The sequence below is a fragment of the Callospermophilus lateralis genome, chromosome 6 (genome assembly GCF_048772815.1).
Source record: "Callospermophilus lateralis isolate mCalLat2 chromosome 6, mCalLat2.hap1, whole genome shotgun sequence".
NCBI classification, from domain to species: Eukaryota; Metazoa; Chordata; class Mammalia; order Rodentia; family Sciuridae; genus Callospermophilus; species Callospermophilus lateralis.
In genome coordinates, this window is record NC_135310.1 from 117,620,830 (window position 1) to 117,646,332 (window position 25,503).

Consider the following 25,503-nt stretch of genomic DNA (forward strand, 5'->3'; position numbering starts at 1 on the left):
TTGTAGACTTTTGAGGAGAGGCTTTAAACTGGAAATAAGCAGTGAAAGAGGCCTTCCTGAAAGTGCCCCTGGGATGGGTAGGAGAAGTTTGGCAGTAGGGTATATATGATGACCCCTGGGCCCTGGCCCAGGTTTTCTCACCCTTTACACAGGAATCACAGAAGGAACCTGTCAGGAAGCAGCGTCTTGTTCAGCATTCAGCCAGATTCTATACTGACCAGCTCCCCAGAGATGGTGACAGGTGGCCCAGACCCCGCACCTAGAGCAGCAAGCTCTGAGAGGCCACGCTCCCCGAGCACTTCCAACATGAACCTGGGGAGGGTTTTTTTCTCAGCGTGGAGCAGTCGAGACCGTTAATAAAAAATATCAGATAATAAAAATATCAGTCTTCTGCCTCCTAGACCAAGGCCCTCTGCCTCATCCAGGTGACCCTGGAAGAGTGAAGAGATTCAAAACACAGTTTGAGTGACAGCTTTTGCTTTGGCTGTTAAGATTGAGCCTTAAAGAACAGCACCCTTCATCTTCACTCCAGTACACGCTATGGAAATTTGACTGGTGTGTGGCATGAGACTCCCTGTGTGGGTGCCACAGTGGGTAAGATGGCACACTTGGTAGACAAAAAATGCAGGACAGGGGCTGGAGTTGTGGCTCAGTGGTACAGCACCCGTCTAGCATGTGGAGGCCCTGGGTTCAATCCTCAGCACCACATAAATAAATAAAGGTATTGTGTCAACTACTAGAAGAAAAAAAATGTAGGGCAATTGGCATCAGCCATTATGATGATGGAAAGGGGCTCTGGAATCAGAATGTCCGGGTTCAGATCCAGCTCCACCATGTATCAGCAGGTGAATTTGAAAAGTGTCTCAATTTCTCTGTGCTTTAGTTTCCTCAACTATAAAATGGAGATAATGATCTTAACCTCATAGGACTTTTGAATTCGTTGAGCAAGAACAGATAATTAGAACAGGATCTGACCAAAAAAAAAAAAAAGTGCCAGCTGTTGTTACCAGTGGCCCTTGAAGCCAACACATACCCCCTCCCTGCTGCAGATGGAGCCCAAGCTCATGCATGCTAGGCAAGCACTCTACCACTGAGTCACACCCCCAGCCTCTCTCCTTATCCCAACCTGTTAGCAGCCTGACCTTGGCACAATCTCTCCATTCTGCTTATCTCTGAAAGCAAAGACTTGTCTTGTCCTCTCTCAGTCTTAGTACCTTGTGCAGTGCTTTGAGGTTACTGCTGAATGGATCAAATAAAATGTTCTCTATCAGAAAAAGATCCACTGGCAGAAATCACTGTACCCTGAGTCACAGACCCAGGCCTCAGCTGGCACGGGCAGCCCAACCTTTCCTCTCAACACTCTGGAAGTCCTTGGCTTGATTTATTTTTGGATTGTATCTCTAGAATATGTCAAAATAGCTTTTCCTGCACAAAGCGAATGATTCCTACCCCCAGATCTTCAAACCAATCTGAGGCACCACTGTGGCCCCTTTTGGCACCACATTCTTGGAGCATGTGGAGGAGGAAGCATTGAAAAGCACATTTGTTAAAGTTGGAATTTGTTGCCATCAAGCACTTTTGGGAGCCTGGTTGCCTGTAGAATGGGTTCTCACTCCAGGAAAATGCTGGGGCAGCGGATGTTCTAGTAATACTTTAGACAGAAGCAAAAGTGCAGGGGAAGAAAACATGATAGGGTCTCCAGGTTGACTTGATCCGATTGAGAAATTGGATCCCATTTGTACTTCCAAACTGATCATTTAAAACCACAGCCAGCCAGTTGTAGCAAGGTCTGTGGCAAATGTGAGGCCTTTGTACACCCTTGGGAAATCACAATACCTCTGAAATTTGGTGTCCTCATTCATCAAGCCAAGATTTGAACTAGGCCTCTTTGGCTCCAGGTCTAAATCCAGGTCAATCGAAAGTTTCCTTCAGCTGCTGTCTCCATTTAGCATGCTATTTGGGAAATGGGCCACTAGAGGCCACTATGAATACAGTTTAGCCTCACAGCTTCTTCAAAAGGCAGAAGCCTGCCAAGGTTTTTCATGATTTTCCTAAGCCAGGCCTGCCGCCCCTTGGGTGTGGAAATCCAGCAACTGCTCAGATTGTGAGAGACTAGAATGGAGATGTGAGCCTGGCACCGGAACCTATGGAGACACTGTTGGCACAGATCCACCAGCCCTCTGTCCTGTCTATTGGACTAGGTGGAGGAGAAGCCCTCCTTCCAAGTGTGGTAAGGTTGAAGATCCCTGAGACCAGGGCCTGGTCCTGTAGCCAGCCTTATAAAGAGCAGGAACCCTAAAGGAAAAGAGAAAGTGTCTCATGGTTTGCAGATAACTCGTATTTTTCTCTTATTCCCCCAAACCAACTACTGACATTATTACGCTTATTTCTGGGTGAGCAAACTGAGGACCAAGACCACAAAGAATGAATGAATGGATGGAGCAGTGGGCTCAGGGTCTGCATGGCTAATAAAAGGCAGGACTAGAACTTGAACTTGGGGACTTCTGATTACAAGTTTAGCTCTTTGTTATCTCCACCTTTGGCATAAGAGAAAGATGAGCAAATGAAAAAGAATCTTGTAGCAGGGCAAGGTCACCATCTGAGTTGTCCAACTTGACTGCTCCCCTGGAGCATTCTCAGACCTGGCTGGCCAGGAGGCCCCAGCCTCAGCTGTCTGGAAGAGGGTTCCCAGCAGAGCCCAACCAGGGGAGGAAGGGGCCCACAGGACCCTAATCAGTGTGTTTATTGGGTCATAACTATTAACCTCAGCACTCAGCTCTTCTCACAAAAATCACTTTTCTCTCTGTGAGAATCTGGCCACGGCTCCATTAAGTGCTGCCGCCCCACAGACCTCGAACAGCAGGAGTGGCAGGGGAGGAGAGAGGACTAATATTTCTACTTCCTTATTATCCTGACAAGGAAAATGACCATATCATATTCACTGTATAGAAAAATCCCCCAAGGGAAAGGATATCCAAAGTTTGCAATTGTCTTTTTGGCAATATTTAGTTCTGAGAGAAAATGTTCCCTCTGTGCCTCCCTTCCTTGATTGTTTTTCTTTCTGTGATACTGGGGATTGAACCCAGGGATACTTTACCACTGAGGTAAATCCCAGGCTCTTTTTTATTTTATTTTATACCTGGGATGAATCCACGGGCGCTTAACCACTGAGCCACACCCCCAGCCCTTTAAAAAATATTTTTATTTAGAGACAGGGTCTCCCTGAGTTGCTTAGGGCCTCACTAAGTTGCTCAGGGTAGCTTTGAACTTAGAATCCTTCTACCTCAGGGTCCCAAGCTGCTGGGATTATAGGCGCCTGCCACAGTGCCTGGCCTTTTTATTTTTATTTTTAAATTTTTTTAATAGTAAATGGACAGAATACCTTTATTTTATTTGTTTTTGTGTGGTGCTGGGGATCGAGCCCAGTGCCTCACGTATGCTAGGCAAGCGCTCAACTACTGGCCCTTTGCTATTTTTATTTTCTCACTAAGTTGTAGAGGCTGGCAATCCTCCTGCCTCATTCTCTTGAGAGTTGCTGGGATTACAGGCCTGCACCATCTGAAGGCTGCATATTCCTCTTTAACAGCGTGTGTGATGCTGTGTATGAGCCAGCAAGAGCAGGGAAGGGACTTGGGTCTGAGGATTTAGGAGGGCCAGCACTACATTATTCCATTTAACATCGCCCCCTCAGAGGGCCACAAAGAAGGCAGCGCAATGCCCATTTCACAGAGAAAGGCTCCTCGTTCCTTGGCTGGGCCTTGGCAGGCTGAGCTACAGTCATGGGGTCTGCTTTGTCCCCTTGCCACTCTAAACTCCCACTGGGATGGTTTCCTTACTGTTCCTTGCCCCCTCCTCCTTGTAGCTCAAAGCTTACAGAAACTGATTTTCAAGTCAGATCTGGTCACTGCCTGACTGTCCCCAGCCTTTGTTATTCCATCTATAGAATGAGAGGTCCAGACTCATTCTAACCCCCTCTGGTCAAAACTTCTATGAGTTATGATGGTATTTGTCTTCCAAGGAGCTGCAGGCACATCCTGTCTACCTAGAATCTCATCCCAACTCTTGGAAGTTTGGTACAATGAGTTTATTATCCCCACTGTGTGTGTATGGCACCGGGGATTGAACCCAGAACCTTGGCACATGCTAAGCCAGTACTCTACCACTGAGCTACAATGCCTGGCCCTAATAGTCCACTTTTTAAGCTGGGGAACATCAGAACAGATGCCATGAGACAGCCTGGCGAGAGCCCCGCATTCCGCCCCCAGGCAGGCCAGCACCTCGGAGGGGCAGTCAGCAGCAGCTCCCTAACCTGACACCTGAGCCTCTTCCAGCTCTGATAGAATTATCAGAGAACTGGGGAACAAATACTTCCCGTAATCGGGGCAACTGTTCTTAGCCAGAGGTGGAGGAGGCAGGCCGTGAAGTGTGTCTGATGAGCTCCTCTCTGCTGCAAGGCCAGAGCTAATAAACCCAGGGAAATCACACAGGCGGCTGGAGATGCAAGCAGGCACGCTCCAGGGCAGGGCCATGGGGACCTCAGCTTCCACATAAAGCCAGCCTCGTGGCATTTCATGCACGTTTCAGTTACCTTTGGCAGTCAGGCAAGCAAATACAGGCAGCTTGGCATGAAAATGAATTTAGAGCTTAAAAAAATGAGCCTTTCATCCTTGGTGGCCACAGGAGATGCTGAGGAGCAGTGGTGACAGAGAATCACATACACACTCGTCACCCGATGGAGGGAGTTCAGAGTCCTTCGGCCCAGGCAGAACCTCAGGCAGGCACCTGGCTCAGGGGAGAGATGGATGAGTTTCAGGAACGCAATTGGTTGAGAGGCCCACACCTCACCTGGGCCTGAGCATGCCAATCAGGAGAGATTGCGAGGCTGGCAGTTAGGGAGGGGCCTCGTTTGCTTTTAAGCTTCTGAAGAAATGTGAGGACTCTTTTCCCATTTCCTTAGATGCTCAAACAAGGGGAAATGGACTTACATGTGCAGGAGCCCCAAGAGCCCACTGGCTGAGAGGGGGGTGATATATTCACATCAAATTAAGGGCTGGGGATGTAACTCCCTGGTCAAGCACTTTCCCAGCATGCACAAGGCCCTGGGGTCAATCCCCAGCACCACAGGAGGAAAGGAAGGAAGAAAAACTAAATCCAGCAACAAAATAGGGAGGCTGAGGCTAGGAAAGATGGGGGCTGAAGGACCAGATAAGAAGGCCCAGACCCTGCCTGCAGGTTACACTCCTGCTGAGGGGAAAAGGAGAGAAGCCTTTTGGATATCCAGATGAGAAACTCATTCAGATTGGAGGAATCCAGGCTAGATTCTTGGAAGAGATGGCACCTAAAAGATGGGTAGAATTTGGACCAAGCAGAGAGGATAGGCCCAGGGCAACCAAGCTGGTTGATCTAAAGCCTGATGATGGCAGGGGTGGGAAAATGGAGGGTCACTTTGGCTTTGATTACCAGAGGCCCGGCGAAGGCACATTCATGTCAATCAATGAAAAGTCAAGGTGACCATCTCTCCTTGAAGGACTTGAAGTGAAAGAAGAAGGCTCCTTTATACTCTAATTCCAACCCCAGCACTTACAAACTTTTGTTGCCAAGCCCTGCGTATCGTCCAAACAACCCTGGTGAATTGCTGTCCCTCTCTTGGCCTCTGTTTCCAGATTGAGGTGAGCTGGACTTCTTTTAAAGTCCTTTGCATCACTGAGATCTGTAATTCATGACTAATAATAAATACCAAGCTAAAAACTGGATTAAATTGTAAGGCTTGGGGGGATGGCAGGCTGTGATGTCTATGCTCAGATGAAAAGCGGAAGATCAAGGCCCAGAGCACAGACCCCCTGGCACTGAATATGCCCCTCAGACTTGTGAGGCAGAGACTGGAGACTCCTGGTGAGGGCCCTGCATGGGGCTTGGAGCAGAGGCATGCATCCCTGAGAGCCGCGGAGGAGCCTGAGTGGCATCTGAAGACAGGGGCTTGGGGCCCACATGGTCTGAGGTTTGGTCCTGTCTCCACTTAACTGTGTGAGTTTGGGCAAGTTAGTTGTCCGCAGGGCAAGTTAAGTTACTGAACCATTTTGGACCTTAGTTCCCTCATATGAAAAAAATGCAGCAAATACCACTCATTCTTCTATGGCTTTCCCAGAACGTTAACTCAAAATGGGGTCCCTAATTCCTAACTGGACTGAGCTCCTAAAAAGGCTGGGCCTTCCTCACCCTTCTGCCCTAGTAATGAGCTGGCACAGCAGGAGGCACAGATCGGCTGGGCCGGGGCGGGGTGGGGGTGGGGTAAGGTTTGTTAAATGGACAACAGCAGCATCGCAGAGTTCTATGGGGATTCAATGTCCAATGGCTGTTAATTCTTACTGCGGAGCTTATCGCATGGCAGGTCCCCAAAAATAAGATAAATACATCAGAATCCCTGCCCCCCCCCCATGAAGTATTGGCCAGGAGGCCCAGGGAAACTGATAGTTACCAAACAAGGATTCAATAGCTTAATTCATAATCAATGCCAAATAAATGTCTGCTGGGTGGAGGGTCGATGAGATGCATGTGGTGACGGAGACCCAGGCCCTGTCCCCACTGGCAGGCAGAGGCTGAGGGGCCTCATGAAGGCCTATGTTTACAGGGACAAGAGTGGACTCTTCATTGAGCCATTCGACAAATCAGGCCCCTGCTATGTGTTATCTGTGTGCTGTCCCAGGGGCTGTGGGCACAGCAGTGACAGATGAAGCCCGTCTGCCTCCAGGAAAACTGACAAGAAGACTCCTGTGAGAAAAGCGCAGGAGGCCCAGGGGATGGGGTGGCCAGGTACGAGACGTTAGGCGGGGTGCCAGGGAAGCCTCCGTGAGGGGGGGCATTTGGGGAGAGGCCCAAGGGACCCAGGGAAGACTTCCAGCCCAGGGGACCAGCAGGTACAAAGGCCCTGAGAGGAACCTGCAGGCAGGTGAAGAGGCCGTGTGGCTGGAATGGAGTCGCTGAGGGGAAAAGAGGAGGTGGGAGCGGGAGGGGAAGGGCCTGTGGCCCATTCCTTTTACCACAGAGGGAGATGAGAGCCAGGGGAGGGTCTTGGGCCCAGGAGAGACACATCCTGACTTTAGCTTAAGTGCCCCCTTCTTGTTGTGAAGGTTGCCCTCTCCAGACTGCAGCGGCAGGTAGGCCTCGCTCTGCTGGAGAAGCCCCCAAGCCTGGAAGGAAGAGAAGCACGGAGAGCCTGGCTTCCCTTTGCCCAGACGAACACAGACTGAGCTAGCTGGACTGACCCGGGGAGGGCCGTGGGGATGGGGGGATGGCGGGCATCAGGGAGGCTGCCGCCCCTCCAGGAGAAGGGAGGGTGGGGGGCATGGAGAACCCCAAGGCTCCTTCTTGCCTCTACCCAACAGAACGTGGCTTCTTCTGAAGCAGGCCTTCACTGTCTTGTGTACTTGACCTTGCTGTTATTAGTGGAGTTTCTAATCGAAGAATCAGTGACCTTGAATCCATCTCTCCCCTTCACTCAGCTTTTTAGCAAAAGAAGGGTTTAACCTGGATGGTCTCCCACCAAGCCCCTTCTAGGATTTCTATTAATGGATGGAATCAGACACTGCATCTCCCCTCCCCCTTTAGCGCCCTGGTGGTTTCAAGTTCCTGTCATGTCCTCTGTCTTTACTTCTTTCCCTGCGGCTGCCATGTACAGTGGTGCAGGGTGTTTACCGCGTAAGTGCACCCAGTGAAGGGGCCAGTGGGGCCTCAAGTCCAGTCCACACTCTGCCCGGTAAATCATGTGCCTTACCTGGCTCAAGGCTTATTTATCCAGAGCCTTTTTCTAGTTTGTTCTAAGGTGCAGTATAGGTGGCCCCACTTCCCTGCCCCTTGCATGCTCCCACTTCCACTCTTGCACGTCCATCGTCTCCTCCAGCAGGGCAGATGGGAGGGCCTGGGGGGAGGGGGCAGCAGCTGCCTCTTCTAAGAGGAGCTCTGCCCCCAAAGCCCTCCGTGCTTTTCCTCTCCTTATCGATGCTGTGAGTTGCCTCTCAAAATTGCTCTGCCGTCATTAACACCAAAGATTAGGTCAGATGAGAGCGTGTCTGCAGTCTTGGATGGCAAAGGCAAACCGCTGATGCTGATTATTCCAGATCTTCTGGGCATGGCCCATTCCGTGCTTGCAGTTCTTAATCAGAGGGACGAGCCTCAGTTACGTGGGAGGTGGACCAGGGGCCAAGTCTGGCTGCCAGGCCCAGACAGCATGTCTGCAGCACCTGCTGGCCTGCCTGCCCGCTAGCTCAGACGTCACAGGTGACCACAGTTACTTGGCACTATCATCTCTCAGAGGAGAGATAGCCCATCCAATGGCAACACCCATTACAATCCATTTGAGCAAGTTCTGGGAGCATCGGTCCCTGGGCCTGGTCGGCAAGTTTTATTTCTGGGGCTCACTCATTGGGCATGAACCGGGGGGTGCCTTTTAGACCCTTCTCCTTCAGGGTCCCTTCTGAAAAGGCTGAACCAGGCTGTGACCCTGTGGCATGGCCACTTGCCTCCTATTCTGCCTCCCCCAACCCTCCACCTTCTTCTCAGCTACACCGAGATCCCCATGCATAGCTCTCTGGCCCTTAATCATGCTGGTGTCCCACAGGAATACCTGCTCAGCTGCATCCTGTGGGCAGAAGTTCATGGTCAGGGCCTGGCCCATCCCTTCAGCTTTCACCTTTACCACCGCATTGGGCTCCAGCCCCAGCACCTGCTAGCACCTTTGTTTCTTTGCCTGAGGTTTTCTTTGGCTTCTGGAGCCTGAGTTGCCATTCGGTGCTGGTTAGGCCAGAAGGGCCGGGAAATCGATGCCCTCCAGAAGCAACCCTCAGCCTCTGAGCCAATGGCTGCTTCCCCACCCCTCGGTGGATAGTTTGAGGCTTGTCCCACGGTCTCCTCAGTAGGAATGAGGGCAGCTTCTTCTGGCTGCTGCCCTCCCCATCTCACTCCCCACGTAGCGTCTCCTTAGCCTCCCCAGTGAACTCCTCACTGTCAACCTTGGTCTCAGGGGCTACTTCTAGGGCAAATTAAGACAGCATCCTCAGTGGCCATCTCAATACCTCCTGTCTGCAGTTTCCCTGTGCCTGCCCTTGATCTGGCGCCTAGAGGGCTGTTAGTCACTCTCCTCTGTTCCCAGGACCCTTTATGCCAACCTCAGCAGTACTCCTCAGGCCACACTGTGGTTTACCTATCTGCATGTCCTAGGCCCCCCACAAACCTGGGACCTCTTAAGGCCAGATACTTTGTTCTTTCTGTTTTTTTTTATTCTCTGGACCAGATGCCAATATAGTTTTCTTGTTTTGCCAAAGAGCCAGCAAAAGTAAGAGGAGTGGAGTGACAGATACATTCCTACTCTTTCTAGAAAGAAACCCTTGGGTTGCTACTCCAAATGCTATCACTTTACAAGGTTGCTTGGTAGAACTTTAGTCTCACCTTTCACCTGCTCAACAACTTGCAATGGCTCCCTGTTATCCCTCTACCCCCCAAGGACTTCATTTCATGTGTGACTTTAAGACCTTCCATCATCCAGCCCATCCTAAAATGCCTCTTACACAGTGTCAGGCTTTGGTCTCACTGCCTGGGTTCAGCCAGTTCCCAGCTAAGTGATCATGGAAAGTGATTTAGCCTCTCTGAACACTAGTTTCCTTATTTATAAAGTGTGCATAATGATAGTAATTTTGAGAATTTAAAAATCACACATGGTCCTTATGAATAATCTACCAACCACTGAACTATACACTTTCAGATGGTGATTTATGGAATGTGAATAATATCTTTAAAAAAAAAAATTAAGCATGATGTCTGGTCCAGTTCTTTAAAAATTAAATGGTGGTAATCACTGCTAACAATACTTCCCAAGTGGCCTTGCAGCAGGCCAGGTCCACCGCAGGTGCTCAGTAAATACTCACGGATAAATGGAGAGCAAATTCCACAAGTACATTCTGAGCATTTGTCTATGTTAGGTATGTGCGGGGTGGGAACACAGAGATTCAGATCTGGCGTTATTTCATCCTGAAGAAAAGAAGTGTGGTGTTTTAAATAAGGAGAGGAGGTTAACACTGCCCTGGACAGGGATGGAAGTAGCCCTGGGGCTGACAACATGCACGGGAGAAGGCATGGCTACCTAATGGCTGCCTACTTCCAGGCACCTGGTGTTTCTTCTTCAACCAATCATTTGCAGGGTTGTATGATTGTGTGTGTGTGTGCGCTGAGGATTGAATCCAGGGACACTTTACCATTGAGTTGAGCCCCAGCCCGTTTTAATTTTTTATTTTGAGACAGAGTCTCACTAAATTGCTTGGGGCCCGGCTAAATTTGAAGCTGGCCTCAAACTTGGGATCCTCCTTCCTCGGCCTCCTGAGTCGCTGGGATTACAGGTGAATGCCGCCACCACTGTCAGTGCAGAATGGTGTTTTAAAATATGTTCATAACAAGTTTTGGCAAATTGCTTAAAAATATTTTTCTGTTTTTGTATAACTCTAGTAACGATGTCAAATAAAAAATTAATTATTCTAAGAAAATAGAACGCACTGGAATGAAAACTTCACATTATGCTATGCTGTAAGTTCTGGTCTATTATTATGTAGAATAATAATTTTAAAAAATATATAGATAACATTGTGTACCTAGCCTGATGTTGTGGCACATGCCTTTAATCCCAGGCACTCAGGAGGTTGAGGCAGGAGGATCTCAAGTTGGGGGCCAGCTTGAGCAATTTAGCCACACCCTGTCTAAAAAATAATAAACAGGTCTAGGGATGTAGCTCAGAGGTAGAGCACCCCTGGGTTCAGTCCCCACTATTAACAAAAGAAAAGAAAAACAAGCAAAAGACCAACTCCACCACTACACTGTATTCCTACTGGTGGTTCAAACTGAATTTTGTAGTTTACTCTGGATTTTGTTTTAAATTTAAAATCATTAAAAATTTCAAAAAAAAAAAAAAAAAGATCTAAAAAGGAAGCAAAAGAACTTGAATCTTCTCTGTGGAGGAAGAGTCGCAGGCCCAAATCCAAAAGTGAAGTCTCCTGACCCACCTTCTCCCTCCTGCCCTGGGAATTCCCATCGCCTTTGTCCCTCTCTGTCCCAGGTGGCAGAACAGCGGAGTTCAGTAAACAAAAAACACTTGTCCCAGCCCCAAGAACGCGTTCTTATCTTATACCCTGGCTGTCTAGATGTATTCTGCTCATCTTCTATTCTGGCTCTATCTGATGTGTTGACTTCAAACAGGATATGGGCGCGTCCCGCACTCTCTGGCCGCCAAACGCAGATTCAGAGGCTCCACGCTTCGCGGTCCAGGCTCAGACTCTTGGCCTCCTGTGCATCAGGTTTAGACAACGTGGGGCGGCGGGTGCGGAAGTGGAGCTCCATGTTAGCAGAGCTTAGACAGGGTGAGGAGGGGCCGCGGGTGGATTTTGTGAGGCAAGACTACGTGCGCAGTCTCCAAGAGACGCCTCAGCGCTACAACCCCAGACCCAGGAGGGCGGGCTGGAGACCGCTAGAGGCTCTGCTGGACAGGGGGCTACTGAAAGGTGCTCCAACTGCCGTTCTCCAGGGCAGGTCCTGGAGCCCCCCACCCCCACCCCGCCCTTACTCGGTGCAGGCCCTTACTCGGTGCTGGTTGCATTGAAGCCCATGGAGCTCAGGCCATCCTCCTAGTCTGGTGGCAGAAGCTTCTAGACCCGGGGGCTGGCACGGCCGTGTGGTCACGACGGGCGGGGGAGGAGGAGGGCGCTGGCGCGCGGTTTAGGTGGCTGACTCCGCGAGGCCAGGGCCGGAGGGAACCCAAGGAGGGATGGGGAAGCACCTAGGAACCGACCCAGGGCCAAAAGGCCCTAACTGGGAAATCGAGGTGCCCTCTCTCGGCACTGGGGTCGCCACCCTCTCTGCCCAGTAGAAAGTAAGTCCGCTTCTGGGAGAGACCCTGTAACCCGACCCCCTCTATGCACACGTTCCCGTCACCCCGCCACCTGTCCTGCCACCTGTCCTGCCTAGACCCTTTTCAAACAGGTGCCCCTTGGTTCACAAGCCCCTCTCCCTCCCCCAGTGCGGAGACCCTTGACCAGGATGGAGGACGGGCGCAGAGGAAGGCGCGCGCACCTGGAACCATCTCTGGCTGTTGCTACCCTTGTCCCAGGATCGGGAGCCGCGTCCCCACGCCCACCACGCACACAAACACACACAGACTCACCCGCTCACACGCACTCAACACCGCGCGCAGACCCCGCCCGCGGCCCCGCCCCGGCCCCTGCGGGCGGCCCCTCCGGCGCTCGCGGCCCCGGCACGCAGCCCGCGCTGGGTGGCGGGAGGCGGCGGCTTCGGGCAGATTTGATTTTCCCGCAGTCCGGGCGCCCCGGAGCCGGAGCCCCAGCCGAGGAGGTGGCGCTCACCGCCGCGTCCCAGCCCCGCCGCCGCCCGCACCGAGACCCAGGGAGAGGCGGCGCAGTCCGGCGCTCGGGGCTCCGCGCTGCCCGCGCCCTGCCACCCCCGCCGCCCGCACCCCCTCCGCGCCTCGGTCCCCCACAACCCTCTCCCGGGCTCCTGCACCCCTTCTATCCCCGCCCACAGCCGCACGCCCCACTGCCCGCGCCCCTGTCTACGACTCCGCGCGTCCCTCCCGGTGCCCTCTCCCCGGAGCCCCTCTCCGTCTCTCCCCGCTGCGCCCCAGCTCCCCAGGCTCCTGGCCCCTCTCCGCTGGGCCCCCAGCCTCGTCGCAGCGTCACCCGCGCCCCCTCTTCTCCCCGCGGCCCCCGCTCCCTCCGCCCCCCTCCCTCTCTCACTTCCCACGCCCCCTCTTCGCGCTCCTCTCCGCCCCTGGCCGCCCAGCCCCGGCTCCGGAGTTGGGGGAGAGCCCAGGGCTCCAGTCGCTCCGGAGGAGGCGTGAATCGCGCAGGAATTGACTAATTTGGGGTGGGGGGTGCGGTGGGTGATGGAGCAGCCTGAGGACATGGCGTCGCTGAGCGAGTTCGACTCCTTGGCGGGCAGCATCCCGGCCACCAAGGTGGAGATCACCGTGTCCTGCAGGTGAGCCGCCCGCTGGCCGGGTCCCCCTGCCCCGCCCCTGGACCAGAGCCCCGCGGCCCCTGCCGCTCTGACCCTCTTATCTACTAGAGCCCCTTTCCCAGAGTGTCCTCGCCTCCAGGACGCCCCCCACCCCACCCCATCCCATGGTCCGTCAAGAGCCCCTGCCTAGCTGCGGGTGGCGACAGCAGAATGGGAAGCCCGGATGGGGTCATAGCCCGGAAAGTTTGCACTCCAGGCTGTTGCTTCGAGGACTGCGGGAAGAGACAGGAACAGGGGTCTAGGCACCAGAGCAGGGGAGGGGAGATGCAGCAGGGTCCCCGCTTGCTGTCTCTGATCAACACCTCCATAAATGGAGAAGGGAGAGACTTGCCCCATCCCTCGCAGACATGCCAACCTTCCCCATTCTTTGCCCTCTTCTCTCCTCTCCTCCGGTGCTGCTCAGCATCCTTATCTTCTCTCCCCACCTCCTCACGGTCCTAGAACTCAGAATTCCAAAGCCTTCCTTCACCTCCAACTACAGGAGAAAGGATCAGATTGACTCATTTATACTGAGGTGGATAATCCATAGCAACTTGAAGTGACATAATTTAAAAAAAAAAAAAAAAGCAAAACAAAATAATAACCTGGGTCAGAAACCTTAAGCCAAAGGCTTGGAACACCGCTGGTGAAATTTTAGAACGAGCAGGAGAGAAGGAGTATTTTTGTGGACCGCCACCTCCAAATCCTCAAGTCATGTCACACAGGATTTGTGGTAACTTCCTTAAGAGCTGGCTTCTTATAGTTGTGGCAGTGGCTGCCCCAGGCAGTAAGAGGGTCGAGGTGGAGAAGGGGAGATTTTTCCCTGACTGCAGCCCTTTTGTGATTGGCCTAGAGTCACTGCCTTGCTGGGACTGAGGGGTACTGTGGCTCAGGCATAGCCCGCCTTGAGGTTCCTCCAGTGAGGCATCCCCATCCCCAGTAACCAATGGCATGTGGAGCCCTGGCTGTTCCAAATCACCCATCCCATCTTCTCCTAGGTCATTCTTTGGCCAGAGTGTCCCTCATCCTCCTTGTGACACCCCGCCCCCCCCCCCCAGGCCCTATAGTACAAAGTTCAGACATCGATTGGGGCATTGTAGGTAGAGCCAGAGACACTGGTCTGGGTCTTGAAAGAGGGAAGCACTCGGGGGATTTTCTCTTGAAGGCTAGCAGATGAGGGCGAGTGGGGGCTGGTGGGGTAGAACGGCAGCACCCCCACAGCCAGACCCTCCGGGGGCTGCTGTGATAGCTTCCAGATGCCCCCACCGCCTGCCACAGGGCTGTCGGAATCCTCTCCCAGGGCCATTTGCCTCTTGCCATTGCTGTGCTGGAGATTCCAGATGACCCATGAGCTCCAGTCTCACCTCCTCAACCATAAACAGGCCCTCCGACTCCTGCCCCTGCTGCACCCCTCGGCCTTCAATCAGCCCCTTGCCTCAGAGTCCTCTTGAGATCCTTCCTGTCTCCGGGCCTTAGATCGGACTTCCTTGGTGTCCCTGACTCTGAAGAGCCCGGCCTTGTGCTCTCACTTCAGGCATCCTCTCACCCGCGAGACACCCAGCTCAAATCACTGCCTTCTGTGTTACCTGGGCCCTGGTATTCAGCCCTGGCCCAGGGTCACTCATACGTAGTGGGCATCTCAAGTGTGCAGATTTATCCCATCTCTAGCAAAGCATCTTCCTGAGCATTGGAAGGCAAGGATTCCCAGGCTGCACCAGTCCCCTGAACCCGCCACTCTGGCAGAGAGGAAAGGAGGCAGAAGACAGGTGATAATGTGCTCACAGAGTCACATCTTGTAATGGAACCTCTGATTCCCTGCTAGGGACAAACTTCAAGCCTCCGTTCCCCCATTTGTCCCGTCTGTATGTTCATGGAGAAACCTTGCTCACAAAGGCAGCTCATGCTTAGGACAGTGCCTGGCACATAGTAAGCCCAAGTACTGTTGGTGGGATTAACTGGCAGGAATCATGATGCACCCAGCATGGCGCACCGCGGTGCTCAGTGAGTAGCTACAAAGATTACTCAAGGTGATGACATTTGGTCCCCCCTACTTGCTCTCTGCAAGTGGAGGTGTCCAGAGGATGCCAGTCTCTTGCATAAGAAGTACCTGGAGATGCATCTGAGTCCCTGCAGGTTGTGGTTCTACGGTTCATCCATTGTCCATTCCCTCTTAGGGGACGTGATCTTCAGCCTGAGGAGGGCCTGACCTGGGCCCTACCCCTGCTCTTCAAAAAGAGAGTGGGGATGTGGATTTTGGCGAGGAGAGATAAGGACAGAGGAGTTATTTGGAACAGAGGATAGGCAAAAAAAAAAAAAGAATCAATCTTGGTGGACTTTGAAATTGTAGATCATCTCTTTGCTTTACTAGGGACCAACTCTCCAGGTTCCAGAATGGAGAGAGACAGACAGACAGACATAGGAAGAGGAAAAGGAGGGTTGGGGGGAGGGAGAGATGCATGTGTGGACTTCTCTAGCATATTCTTTACTCTGCGGCCACCAGTTAAAGGGTCAGGTCTCACTTCTCTGCGCCCTGTGTTCAGCATCAATGGGACCCAGGAGAGGAGGCTACGGGATACCCCTGTGTGAGCATCTAGGTGACACATGCTGGTAGGCAGGGAGCAGTAGGAGAGGCAGAGGGGCTGGTGGGTGAGAATTCCAGGGGTTCAGAATGGGCATCTGGAGAGACGGTGTTTCAGGGATGGTATGAGTTGCCATCTCTGGCGCCCAGGGATCCTCCTGTGTTCCCTTCTCTCTCGGCTCCATATAAATTCCTGCCCACCCCCACCCCAGCCCCAGGGGCTTTCTGCTCAGTGCCAAGAGGAGGCACTGGCAGCGCCTGTCCCAGGGTGCCCCAGCTAAGCAATGCTACCTGGTATGGAGACTCATTCTGAGCCCTAGCACGGAGCCACCACCGTGAGGCAGGCCAAGTGTTTGCAGAAGGCAGATGACACTGCGGGATAGACTGGTTTGGGCCTTTCCTTCAGGCAGAGTACCTCCTGGATTCAGCTTATAGTTCACCCCCAAACAATTTTTTTCAACTTTGGTTTACTCTGGGTTGAAGATTGGAAAACCTTTGGTTGTTTGACACAGTGATTAAAAGTGTGGGTCCAGGCTGGGAGTGGTGGTTCACACCTATAATCCCAGCGGCTCTGGAGACTAGAGGCCAGCCTCAGCAATTTAGCAAGACCCTGAGCAACTTAGTGAAACCCTGTCTCAAGATAAAAAATAAAAAGGACTGGGGATTGCTCAATGGTTAAGTACTTCTGGGTTCAATCTCTAGTACAAAAAAAAAAAAAAGAATGTGGATGCATCTGGGTTCCTCCTGGCTTTGTTCCTGTGGTCCCGGGTGGGCTACTTAGCCTGTCTGTGCCTCCTTTGTAAAGGAAGCATAAATATCAGTTGTGGGGACTCAAGGGTTTATCCATGAAGAGTGATTTATGTCCATCTATTTGACACCTCGATAGGTGGATACCAAGACTTGTGTGGATTCTGGACATTGATCTAGAGATGTTTAGAGGTGGTTTTGGGAGAGGGTGCGGCAGATGGTTATGGAACTAGATATCAGCAGATGTTGTGGGAAATGTGACTGTAAAGATCCTTCTTGAGCCCAAAGCTTTTACTTCTCCTGATAGTTCCGAGGCCTTTTCTGATTTTGTCAGCCACTCTCAGACCCAATCGAAACTTACTTGTCCCTTGTCCATTCCCCAAAGGCTGCATTATTTTTGAAGTCTCTGTGCATCCTGAACCAGCATATTGATATGTTAGTTAACAAGAACGATTTGCACAGAGTGTGGTGCACACACCTGTAATCCTAGTGGCTTGGGAGGCTGAGGCAGGAGGGTCATGAGTTCAAAGCCAGCCTCAGCAGCGGCAAGACACTAAGCAACTCATGGAGACCCTGTCTCTAAACAAAAAAATACAAAATAGGGCTGGGGATGTGGCTCAGTGGTCGAGTGCCTCAGAGTTCAAATTCTGGTATCCCCCCCCCCCCCCGCAAAAAGAATGATTTGCTCCCTCCCCCAAATTGATCATTAAATCCAGGGTATTCTACCACTGAGCTTCAGCCCTGGCCCCCAACCCCTCTTTTTTATTGTTGTTGTGCTGGGGATCGAACCCAGGGCCTTGTGCATGTAAGGCAAGCACTCTACCATCTGAGCTATATCCCCGCCCAGTCCCTCTTTTTGAGTCAGGGTCTTACTAAGTTGCCCAGGCTGGCCTTGAACTTGCCATCCTCCTGCCTTAGTTTCTGGGTAGCTGGAATTACAGGCATGTGCCACCCTGCCTGGCCAATTTGCATTTTTTTAATGTAACAGGAAACTTTTGCACCTGGACTGGGTCCTTCCAGAGAAGCAATGCCCAGTGCCACATGGTGGGCTCCTGAGCCTCAGGGAAGAGAAGAGGGGGCAGGCCAGAGGCAGCCTGGTCACACAGCTCAGCTGGTGTCTCTCACACAGCTGCTCTGTCCCCACCGCTGGTATGGGCTGATGGGCAGCTGCTGTCTCTGCCCCAGAGATACATTTGCTGTCTGGCAGGTTGGAGTTTGGCTACCCTGGGGCCCAAGAGGCGGCCAAGCTTGGGGGCTGCATCAGCGGGAATCTACTCTGTTTTCTTCTGGCAGGCAAGGGGAGGGGGCATTGAATAGAGGGGCCTGGGGACATTGCAGCAGCTGTCAAAGCCAGCTGGAAGAAAAAGGTCCATTGAACCACTGAATACGCCAAGGCTCTGGTGTGGTGGAGCCCGGGGAATAGTGACTGGAGGGCTTATGGAGTGCTCACTACCAGCGAGGCACCGCACGGCTTTATGGGGCTGAACCGTGTGCAGATTGCCTGTGCCCAGCTTGTTCTGACCGTCTCGAGTGGCCATTTCATATGGTGCAAACTAAGATCATTGTATTAGTTTTCATTTGCTGCAGAACAAATGTCCATAAACCCAGTGGCTTAAAACAACAGGGACTTCTTACCTCCTGGGTTCTGTGGGTCCCAAATGCGGGCTCAGCCCAGCTCTGGGCCTCACAGCTGACAGGAAGCTGTGAGTACGGCTATGGTCTCATCCAGGATATGGGGTCCTTTTCCAAGCTCACCAGTTAGCAGAATTCACCTCCTTGCAATTGTGAGGTTGAAATCCTGTTCCCTTGCTGGTTATTGGACCAGAGCGACTCTCGGGGCTGCCCTTAGATACTGCCAAGTACCCCCCACATTTTTGGGGGGTCCTGGGGATGGAACCCAGGTTGCTTTACCACTGAGCTACATCCCAAGCTCTTTTTTTAATAGCCCTTTTTATTTTTTATTTTGAGATATGATCAAACTGAGTCACTGAGGCTGGCCTCCAACTTGCAGTCCTCCTGCCTCAGACTCTGGATTCTCTGGGATCATGGGTGCATCACGGCACCTGGCACCAAGTACCTGTTGTACAGTGTGACAGCTTACTTCCTCCCAGCCGGGGGGACTCTGCAGTCGGCCACAGGGCAAGCATCAGATCACCTTTCCGATGTCATAACCCAGTCACCTGAGCGACTGTCCCAAGTCCTGCCCACACTGGAGCGGAGAGGAGTATGCAGGCATGTTCATGGGGAGCAGGAATTTGGGGGGACACATTCATTGCCCACCACAGCTACTGTGTCTTTTTAACCTCACAACAGTCCTAAGAGAGACAGCTGCAGTTCTCTTTTTGCCGATTAGGGAATCAAGGCTCAGAGAAGTTAAGGTTTGGAGAGGGGGATCCAAATTCAGTTCCCTCAGACTTCAAAGCCCTGAGGGCTGCCTGCGTTGGGGGATTAGGGGCCTGAGTGCCAGGATGTAGGCGGGATCAAGAGGAGGCGCTTTCTCCCCAGGGATAGGAGATAGGAGAGGCCTTCCTTGCTCAGGGGGGCCTCTGGCCCTGTGAGGCAGACCCAGAACCTAGAAATCCTCACGGGGCAGAGACCAGAGAAAGCCACAGGACAGAGCCCGCCCCTTGGGGCGTCAGACGCTGTGATGGTCGCTTGCCATGTCTCCTCTCCCTGCTCAGGTCCAAGGTCACTGATGGACAGGAGCCACCAGTGGGAATAGATGGTCGGAGCAAGCGGGGATATGAGCTGGAAAGCTCAGAAAGGGGTTGGGTTCAGTTAGAGAAGCTTCCGCTGTGGATAACGCAGTCTGACTGATAGGTTTGGACCTGAGATATATTTGTTTTTCGTAGATCACAATGAGTTCGGAGGTAAGGTATCTGAGAGCTGGTTTGTCACTTGGCCATGGAGGAGTCAACTGTCATTCTGCTGTGCTATCCACCGAATAGTGGGCCTCACTGTTACACAATGACTGCCCCTGCACTAGGCATTGCAGTCGTATCCAGAGATAGGAAGCAAGACATGGTGCTGAAGGTTTCTCTGAAAAGTTGTTTTTATCTGAAAAGCGCAGTTCCTCCCAAAATCTCTTAGCAGGCTTTCTATTTCAGTGCCCAAAGCAGGGTCCATGACTACCCTAGACTGAAGACAAGGGTCTGCCTTCCCTGGCTTACCACCGTCTCCACCAGCGCTGAACCAGGGTCATTTCTGTTAGCAGGAACAGGGAGGGAGTGCTTGCTGGATGGGCAGCCTTGGCGTCTGGCACAGAGAGGCTTTCCAAATGGCTCCGTAGGCTGCCTGAGCGCCCAGGAGCTAACAGGAGCCTGGGGCTGGCATCCTGGGGGACTGGCTCCTCAGTTTCCGCAGGTGGCCTCAGGGGACAGCACTGATTCTTCAAGGGTAGTTGGGCTGAAACCCTCTTCCTTTCTATTCAGGCAAGACAAGCAGGCTGTGTGTGACTGCACCTCAGGCGCCTCTGTCCCTGCCACCCCTCTGCTGGCCCAGCCCAGCACCCTGAAGGCGTCATGCCTTTGGGTACTGAAGGACCCTGCAGGACACTGAAGCCAGCGCAGTTCCCGGCATCCCTCCTCTGAGACCTCGGTTACGTCATCTTTCTCCCATCTCAGTCTCTGCAAAATGGCAGAGAATCCTGGCCCTGCCCACACCCTCTGGGATCCTTAAAAAGATACAAAGAGATTAAGTTTGTGGAGTTTCACATAAACTAGAATATGCCAAATAAGCTTCCTAGTGACAGCAGGGATCAGTAACGCACACTGCGGACTCGCTGGTTCACCTGATGATGGATTGATGGATGCCGATCTGCGTCTGCCGTCCAGCCTCCTTCAGTACCAGACACAGTTCCAAGTGCTGGGAATGTAGTCATGAGCAAGAAGATAGACTCTTTCCCCCCACAGAACTCACACATTTCTTATTCAGCAGCCAAGCACGGTGGTGCATACCTGTAATCCCAGCAAGTGGGGAGGCTGAGACAGGAGGATGGCGAGTTTGAGGCCAGCCTTGGCAATTTAATGAGACCTTGTCTCAAAATAAAAAGTGAGAAAGGCTGGGGATTTAGCCCAGTGGTAAAGCACCCCTGGCTTCAATCCCTGGTACCATAAAGGGAAAAAATCTTAATAATTAAATAATGTTTGATGGGGAAGGGTTCTTAAGTTCATTGCTGTTGGTGATGCTTTAGACAGGACAGACGGGTGCCATTTGAGCTTAGAACCAAAGGGAAGATCTAGAGAAAAGGTGATTTGGGTAGGGAGAACATCAAGTGCAAAGGCCCTGGGGCAGAAAAAAAACTTAATATGCTTGCAAAATTACAGGGAGCCTATTGTGACTGGAACAGTGTGAGCAGTGGGGGACAGAGGAGAATGAGGTCGGAAAGGAATAGGGGATGCAGATCATGACCTTTCATTTATCAGGCATTTCATTTATTATTCCAACAGCATTAGGGGTTCTGATTAACCTTTAAAGAAACTGCTCTGGTTGCTATGAAGAGAATGGACGGGTGAGGAGGGGAGTGGCATGTCACTAGGCAGGCCACGGGGGTGGGCGGTGGGGGTCACAAGACTTGAAGAGTGGGACCGGAGGCTGTGAAGGGTCAGAGGGGAGAGGAGCTGCTTCCTGCATTTCTATTTTGAGCCACTGGCGTCCTGTTCACTCCCCCAGGCCCCCCTGGACGGAGGAGCTCGTGGTGGGGGGCAGCTTGTCCAGGGTGGCAGAGTTCCCGCCCACTGGCCTCGTGGTGATTCCAGCTTGGGCGCCTCTGGGGCCGGAGCGCGTTCTTCCTGGGAGAGCCTGGGCCGCAGTCTGGGATGGACAATCACTGCGGGAGCTAATGAAAAGCAAGTAACCCCTGAAAGGGGGCTCCCTCGGCTGCCCGTGGGAACTGCTCTCCAGCCCTCGGCAGGTGGCTTGGCCGGAGACCGTGCACCGTGCATGTGGGTGAGGAGCCACCCGGAGGATCTGGAAGGGGCGCAGGCCGTGCAGGGAGACGGGGGCCACGGCCCTCTCCTCACAGCCCCCTTCCTGGCCTCTGGGATTACTCCTGCCTGTCGGGGAGCAGGGGCCCTGGGCGGCAGCTCCTGATGGAGGGGCAGGACACAGGGCCAAGAGGCCAGGAGCGCTGCTGCCCCCTGGTTTTTGGCAATGCGTGTCTCCTGGGGCACCTCCAAGGGGCTGGAGCTTCAGAGTTCAGATCTGTCCTGCCTGGGGAACAGGAGTGGCACCTGCTTCCTGGCATCCATATGTAGGGGAAACGGTGTCACGGAGGACTTGGCACCGACGGTGTGTGGGATTCACTGGTCCTCTGTCCACCCCGTTTGCTATCAAGTTGCTCCATAGAGAAGTGGGGTAATGCTGGTGGGCCCCTCAGGCCTGGGGGCCTCTGTAGGGTGTGTCACAATTCCTGTTTCTGCCTGACCTGTCCCCAGTCTGCTATCCGAAAGGAAGGCTGTGCCTCCCAATGGGCAGTGGTGGGCAAGGGCACAGGAGGCTCAGTTCCTGCCCCAGCTGGGCACTAGGGAGCACCAAGCGGGGATCATGGGACTTCCCTAGCTGCCGCATTTCTCTTCCATAGGCCTTCACTGAGCACTTACTGTGTGCTAGGAGAAGACTGTGGATCTCAGAGGCCAGGATCATGATGACCCTTTCTTTGCAGATGGGGATGCTGAGTGCAGAGAGGTTAAGGACTAGCTTGAGGTGCACAACTCAAGAGGGACAGAACTGGAGTCGACCCCACAGAGGCTCCAAGTCTATGACCCTCCACCAGAGTTGGGGGGTATTTAGGGCGGGTTGCTGTGGGTTGTTGTTTTTGACCTTTGCAATCTCTTGACTCTCTTTGGGAATCTGCTGAAAACTCCCCCCAGGATGTGTCTGTGGGTGTGCCAATGTGCCTCATGCCTACAGCTCAGGGGCTCCAGGACCCCCATTAATGCCCTGGTCCAGGCAAAGCCCAGGCTGTAGCCTCCATGTGCTGCTTTCAGTCCTGCAGCTCGGTCTTGGCTCCATGCGTCCACCCAGCACTCATGGGCTTTACTTGGGGATGCCCAGATGGGTGATGGCCACTCAGGCAGAAGGCAAATGCATCTCCCCTCGAATGGAGCAGCCAGGACCCCCAAGCCTCTCCAGGGCTCTGGCTTCGCCTTTCCAGTGCTTTCTCCCTGTGCTGGGCCTCAGGGACTTCAACCTCAAGCCTGGCGGAGGGCCGTCTCCCGGGCCTCCGAGTTGGGAATGGTTCCTTGGGGGTGAATGTGGAGCAAGGGGAGGCTCTGCTTTCCCAGCCTCGATTCAGGGAACAAAAGAAGCCAAACTCCCGGCTGCTGGGTGGATGGCTGAAGGGTTTTATGTGCTTTTGGGGAAAAAATACATTTTGCCTGTTGGAAAAAAAAAAAAATCCTCTTTGAGCTCTCCAAAAACAGAAAGCAGAGAAAAAGCACTTGTGGTCTGGTGTGGTCTGTGCCCTCGTCACTGGGGCTCGGGCCATACCTGGGGCAGAGGCCTGCTTTCCTCTCCTCCCCCTGGGCTCTTTCTGGCTGTGTGTTGGTGGGCAAGTCACTGCCTGTCTCTGAGCAGATCAGATGAGGGTCACTGTCCAATATTCTTCATCTTGAGGGTCCTCCAAGCTGCTGGGGTGTGTGTTGTGGTCCGTGACTTAGCAGAGGCCCTAAGACAGTGTCTCAACATGTGGCATTTGGGTGGCTAACGTCAAGCACCAGGGGCCAGCTGATGGGGGCACCTTTTTAAACAGGACCTCCACCCACTGTTCCAGATCTGCAAAACCAGACTCTGGGAATGGGGCCCAAGAATCTGGGGGCAGAGGTGAGCCCAGGAAGAGTGAAGCCCCAGTCTCGAGGCCCTGTTCCTGTGAGGACAGGCAATTGGGGTGACGGGTGGGTGGGGGCCAGTGGGGGGCAAAGGGGCAGAGGCTGTAGGGTGCAGAGACGCTGGGGAAGGGCAGAGGGTCCTCCAGGAGAGATGAGGATGGGATGGAGGCCGAGGACCTGAGACTGGGGTGTTGCTCTCGGCCAGTGGGGCAGGTTCAGCATGCACCTCAGGTGAGTGCTGGGAGTGGGGTTGGGATTGGGCTTCTCTGGACCAGCAGCGTGGCTTGTGTCACACTTGTCACCAAGTGAGCGCGAGCATCCACCAGAAGCCTGCACGCTGCTTAGCACCAGGCCGATGATGACCTGCAAGCCCTGCTAGGCCCCAGGCGCTGCAGGTGGCTAGCCTCCACACAGCTCTGACCTGTGCCCACCCCACATTGCAGATGGGGAAGCCAAGGCACAAAGGGGACAAGTCAGATGCCACAGCTGGGGCGTGACCCGGCCTGTCTGCTGCCGAGTCTAGGCACTTAGCCGTTATGCGCCACAGCCAGGACGCAGTCCAAGGAGCGGTCCTTGAGCATGGCCCTGCGCTGTCCAGGAGGGGACATCACCCCCTGGGCCATTCCGGGGTCTTCCTTCCAGTGTTCCTGGCCACTCCTGTGCTGGTGCTAGGCCAGCCTCTGGCAGAGGTGGGATCCTGCCCTGGAGGAGCCCAAGCAAGGCAGGAGACAGACCCCCGTGAACCCACAGCCCAGGGAGTGCCGAGCACTGTGAAGGGCCTGGACGTCCAGGGGTGGCACCCGTCAGGGAGGGCCCAGGGAGAGCTGAGGAGTGACTGGGTCAGAGTCCAGCAAGGCAGGGCCACGCAGGAAGGGTGGGGCGGTCTGCAAGGAGGAGAGGAATGATCCTGCAGAGTGCAGGGGGGAGTTTGCGTCATCCCAGGTGCTGGTCGCTGGGGTGACCCAGGTCCCAGGACCACTGAGAGTCCTGAGTCACTGGACAGGGTGCCAGGTGACTGGACGGTTTCTTAGTCTAGCTGTGAGCCTCTGGCCCAGCTGAGAAGTGGGCAGGACCAAGACAAGCCCCTATTTGTCTTTGGAGGTAAAACTCCACACCTCTCGCCGCCCAGTCCGCTCTGCAGCGTCTCATCACTCTTGCTCACTAGCTGGACACGACGCAACCTGCATTCCACACCCAATCGTGGAGGAGACGCAGATCTTGGAGGAGTCTGTTGCTTCCTCTCTAAGACTCACATTTTTTTTTTTTTTTTGGTACCAGGGATTGAACTCATGGACACTCGACCACGGAACCACATCCCCAGCCCTATTTAGAGACAGGTCTCATTTGTTCTTGCTGACATTGGCTTTGAGCTCACCATCCTCCTGCTTCAGCCTCCCATGCTGCTGGGATTACAGGCATGCGCCACCACACCTGGCCAGACTCACATTCTTGAATTTTTTTTTTCTTTGGACTGGGGATTAAACCCAGGGGCACTTTACCACTGAGCTACATTCCCAGCTCTTTTTATTTTTTATTTTGAGACAGGGTCTCACTAAATTGCTTAGGGACTCACTGAGTTGTCAAAGCTGGCCTCAATTTGCGATCCTCCTGCCTCAGCCTCCTGAGTCTCTGGGATCCCAAGTGTGTGCCACCACGCCCAGCTCACGGTCCTGATCTGTGAAAGAGTTGACAAAGGTGACTTTGGAGGTCCTTTCCAGCTTGAGCATTCTAGGGTCTTATGTAGTTATAGAATTTCATTGTAGAATTCAAAGACAGCAGCACACAGCGGTGTAGGCCTGTAATCCCAGATGCTCAGGAGGCTGAGGCAAGCTTAGGATAAGGTGGAGGCCAGCCTGAGCCACTCGTGAAGCCCTCTCTGAACATAAAGGCTGGGAGTGCAGCCCAGCAGCGGAGCACCCCTGGTTCAATCCACCCAGTCAGAAAGCCCAGGCAGGACCCAGCGCTGGCTTTAGCAGGGAACCCCCCAACTCGTCATCACCTCCTCACGGTAGAGGCTCCCTGCAGTAGAGTCGCTCTGTGCTCAGGCACTTTGTCTCTCATCTGAATGAAGACAGACGCTCCTTCCCCAGGCTGCACACTGGAGCTGGGTCGCAAGCTGGAAATGACCGGGTGTAAATGTCTTCTTCAGCCTCTGCAGCCGCTAGCTCACGTCAGAGCTGCCTCCTGTAGCGTCTCATCCGTCTCATCGAGGCTCCTGCAGGGGCTGGGAGTTTATCAGATGGTTTCTAAGTGACAACTGGCAGGGAGCAGGTCTGGCCTGGAGGAGGGTTGGGGGGCCTGAGG

At 53.4% G+C, this 25,503-nt stretch overlaps 1 protein-coding gene and 1 non-coding gene across 3 annotated transcripts in view; both read left to right on the forward strand.

Moving 5' to 3' along the window:
• Positions 1 to 10,038: 10,038 nt before the first annotated feature.
• On the forward strand, positions 10,039 to 10,161 carry LOC143402687 (U6atac minor spliceosomal RNA). The gene has a single exon (XR_013091758.1). It is a non-coding gene; the product is annotated as a U6atac minor spliceosomal RNA (small nuclear RNA).
• Positions 10,162 to 12,934: 2,773 nt separating this feature from the next.
• Cpne5 (copine 5) overlaps positions 12,935 to 25,503 on the forward strand; it is an 85,467-nt gene continuing 72,898 nt past the window's right edge. For both annotated transcript variants that reach the window (XM_076858789.1, XM_076858790.1), the window contains exon 1: positions 12,935 to 13,029. In XM_076858789.1, coding sequence (XP_076714904.1) covers positions 12,935 to 13,029 — 95 coding nt within the window. The remainder of the gene's footprint in view (positions 13,030 to 25,503) is intronic.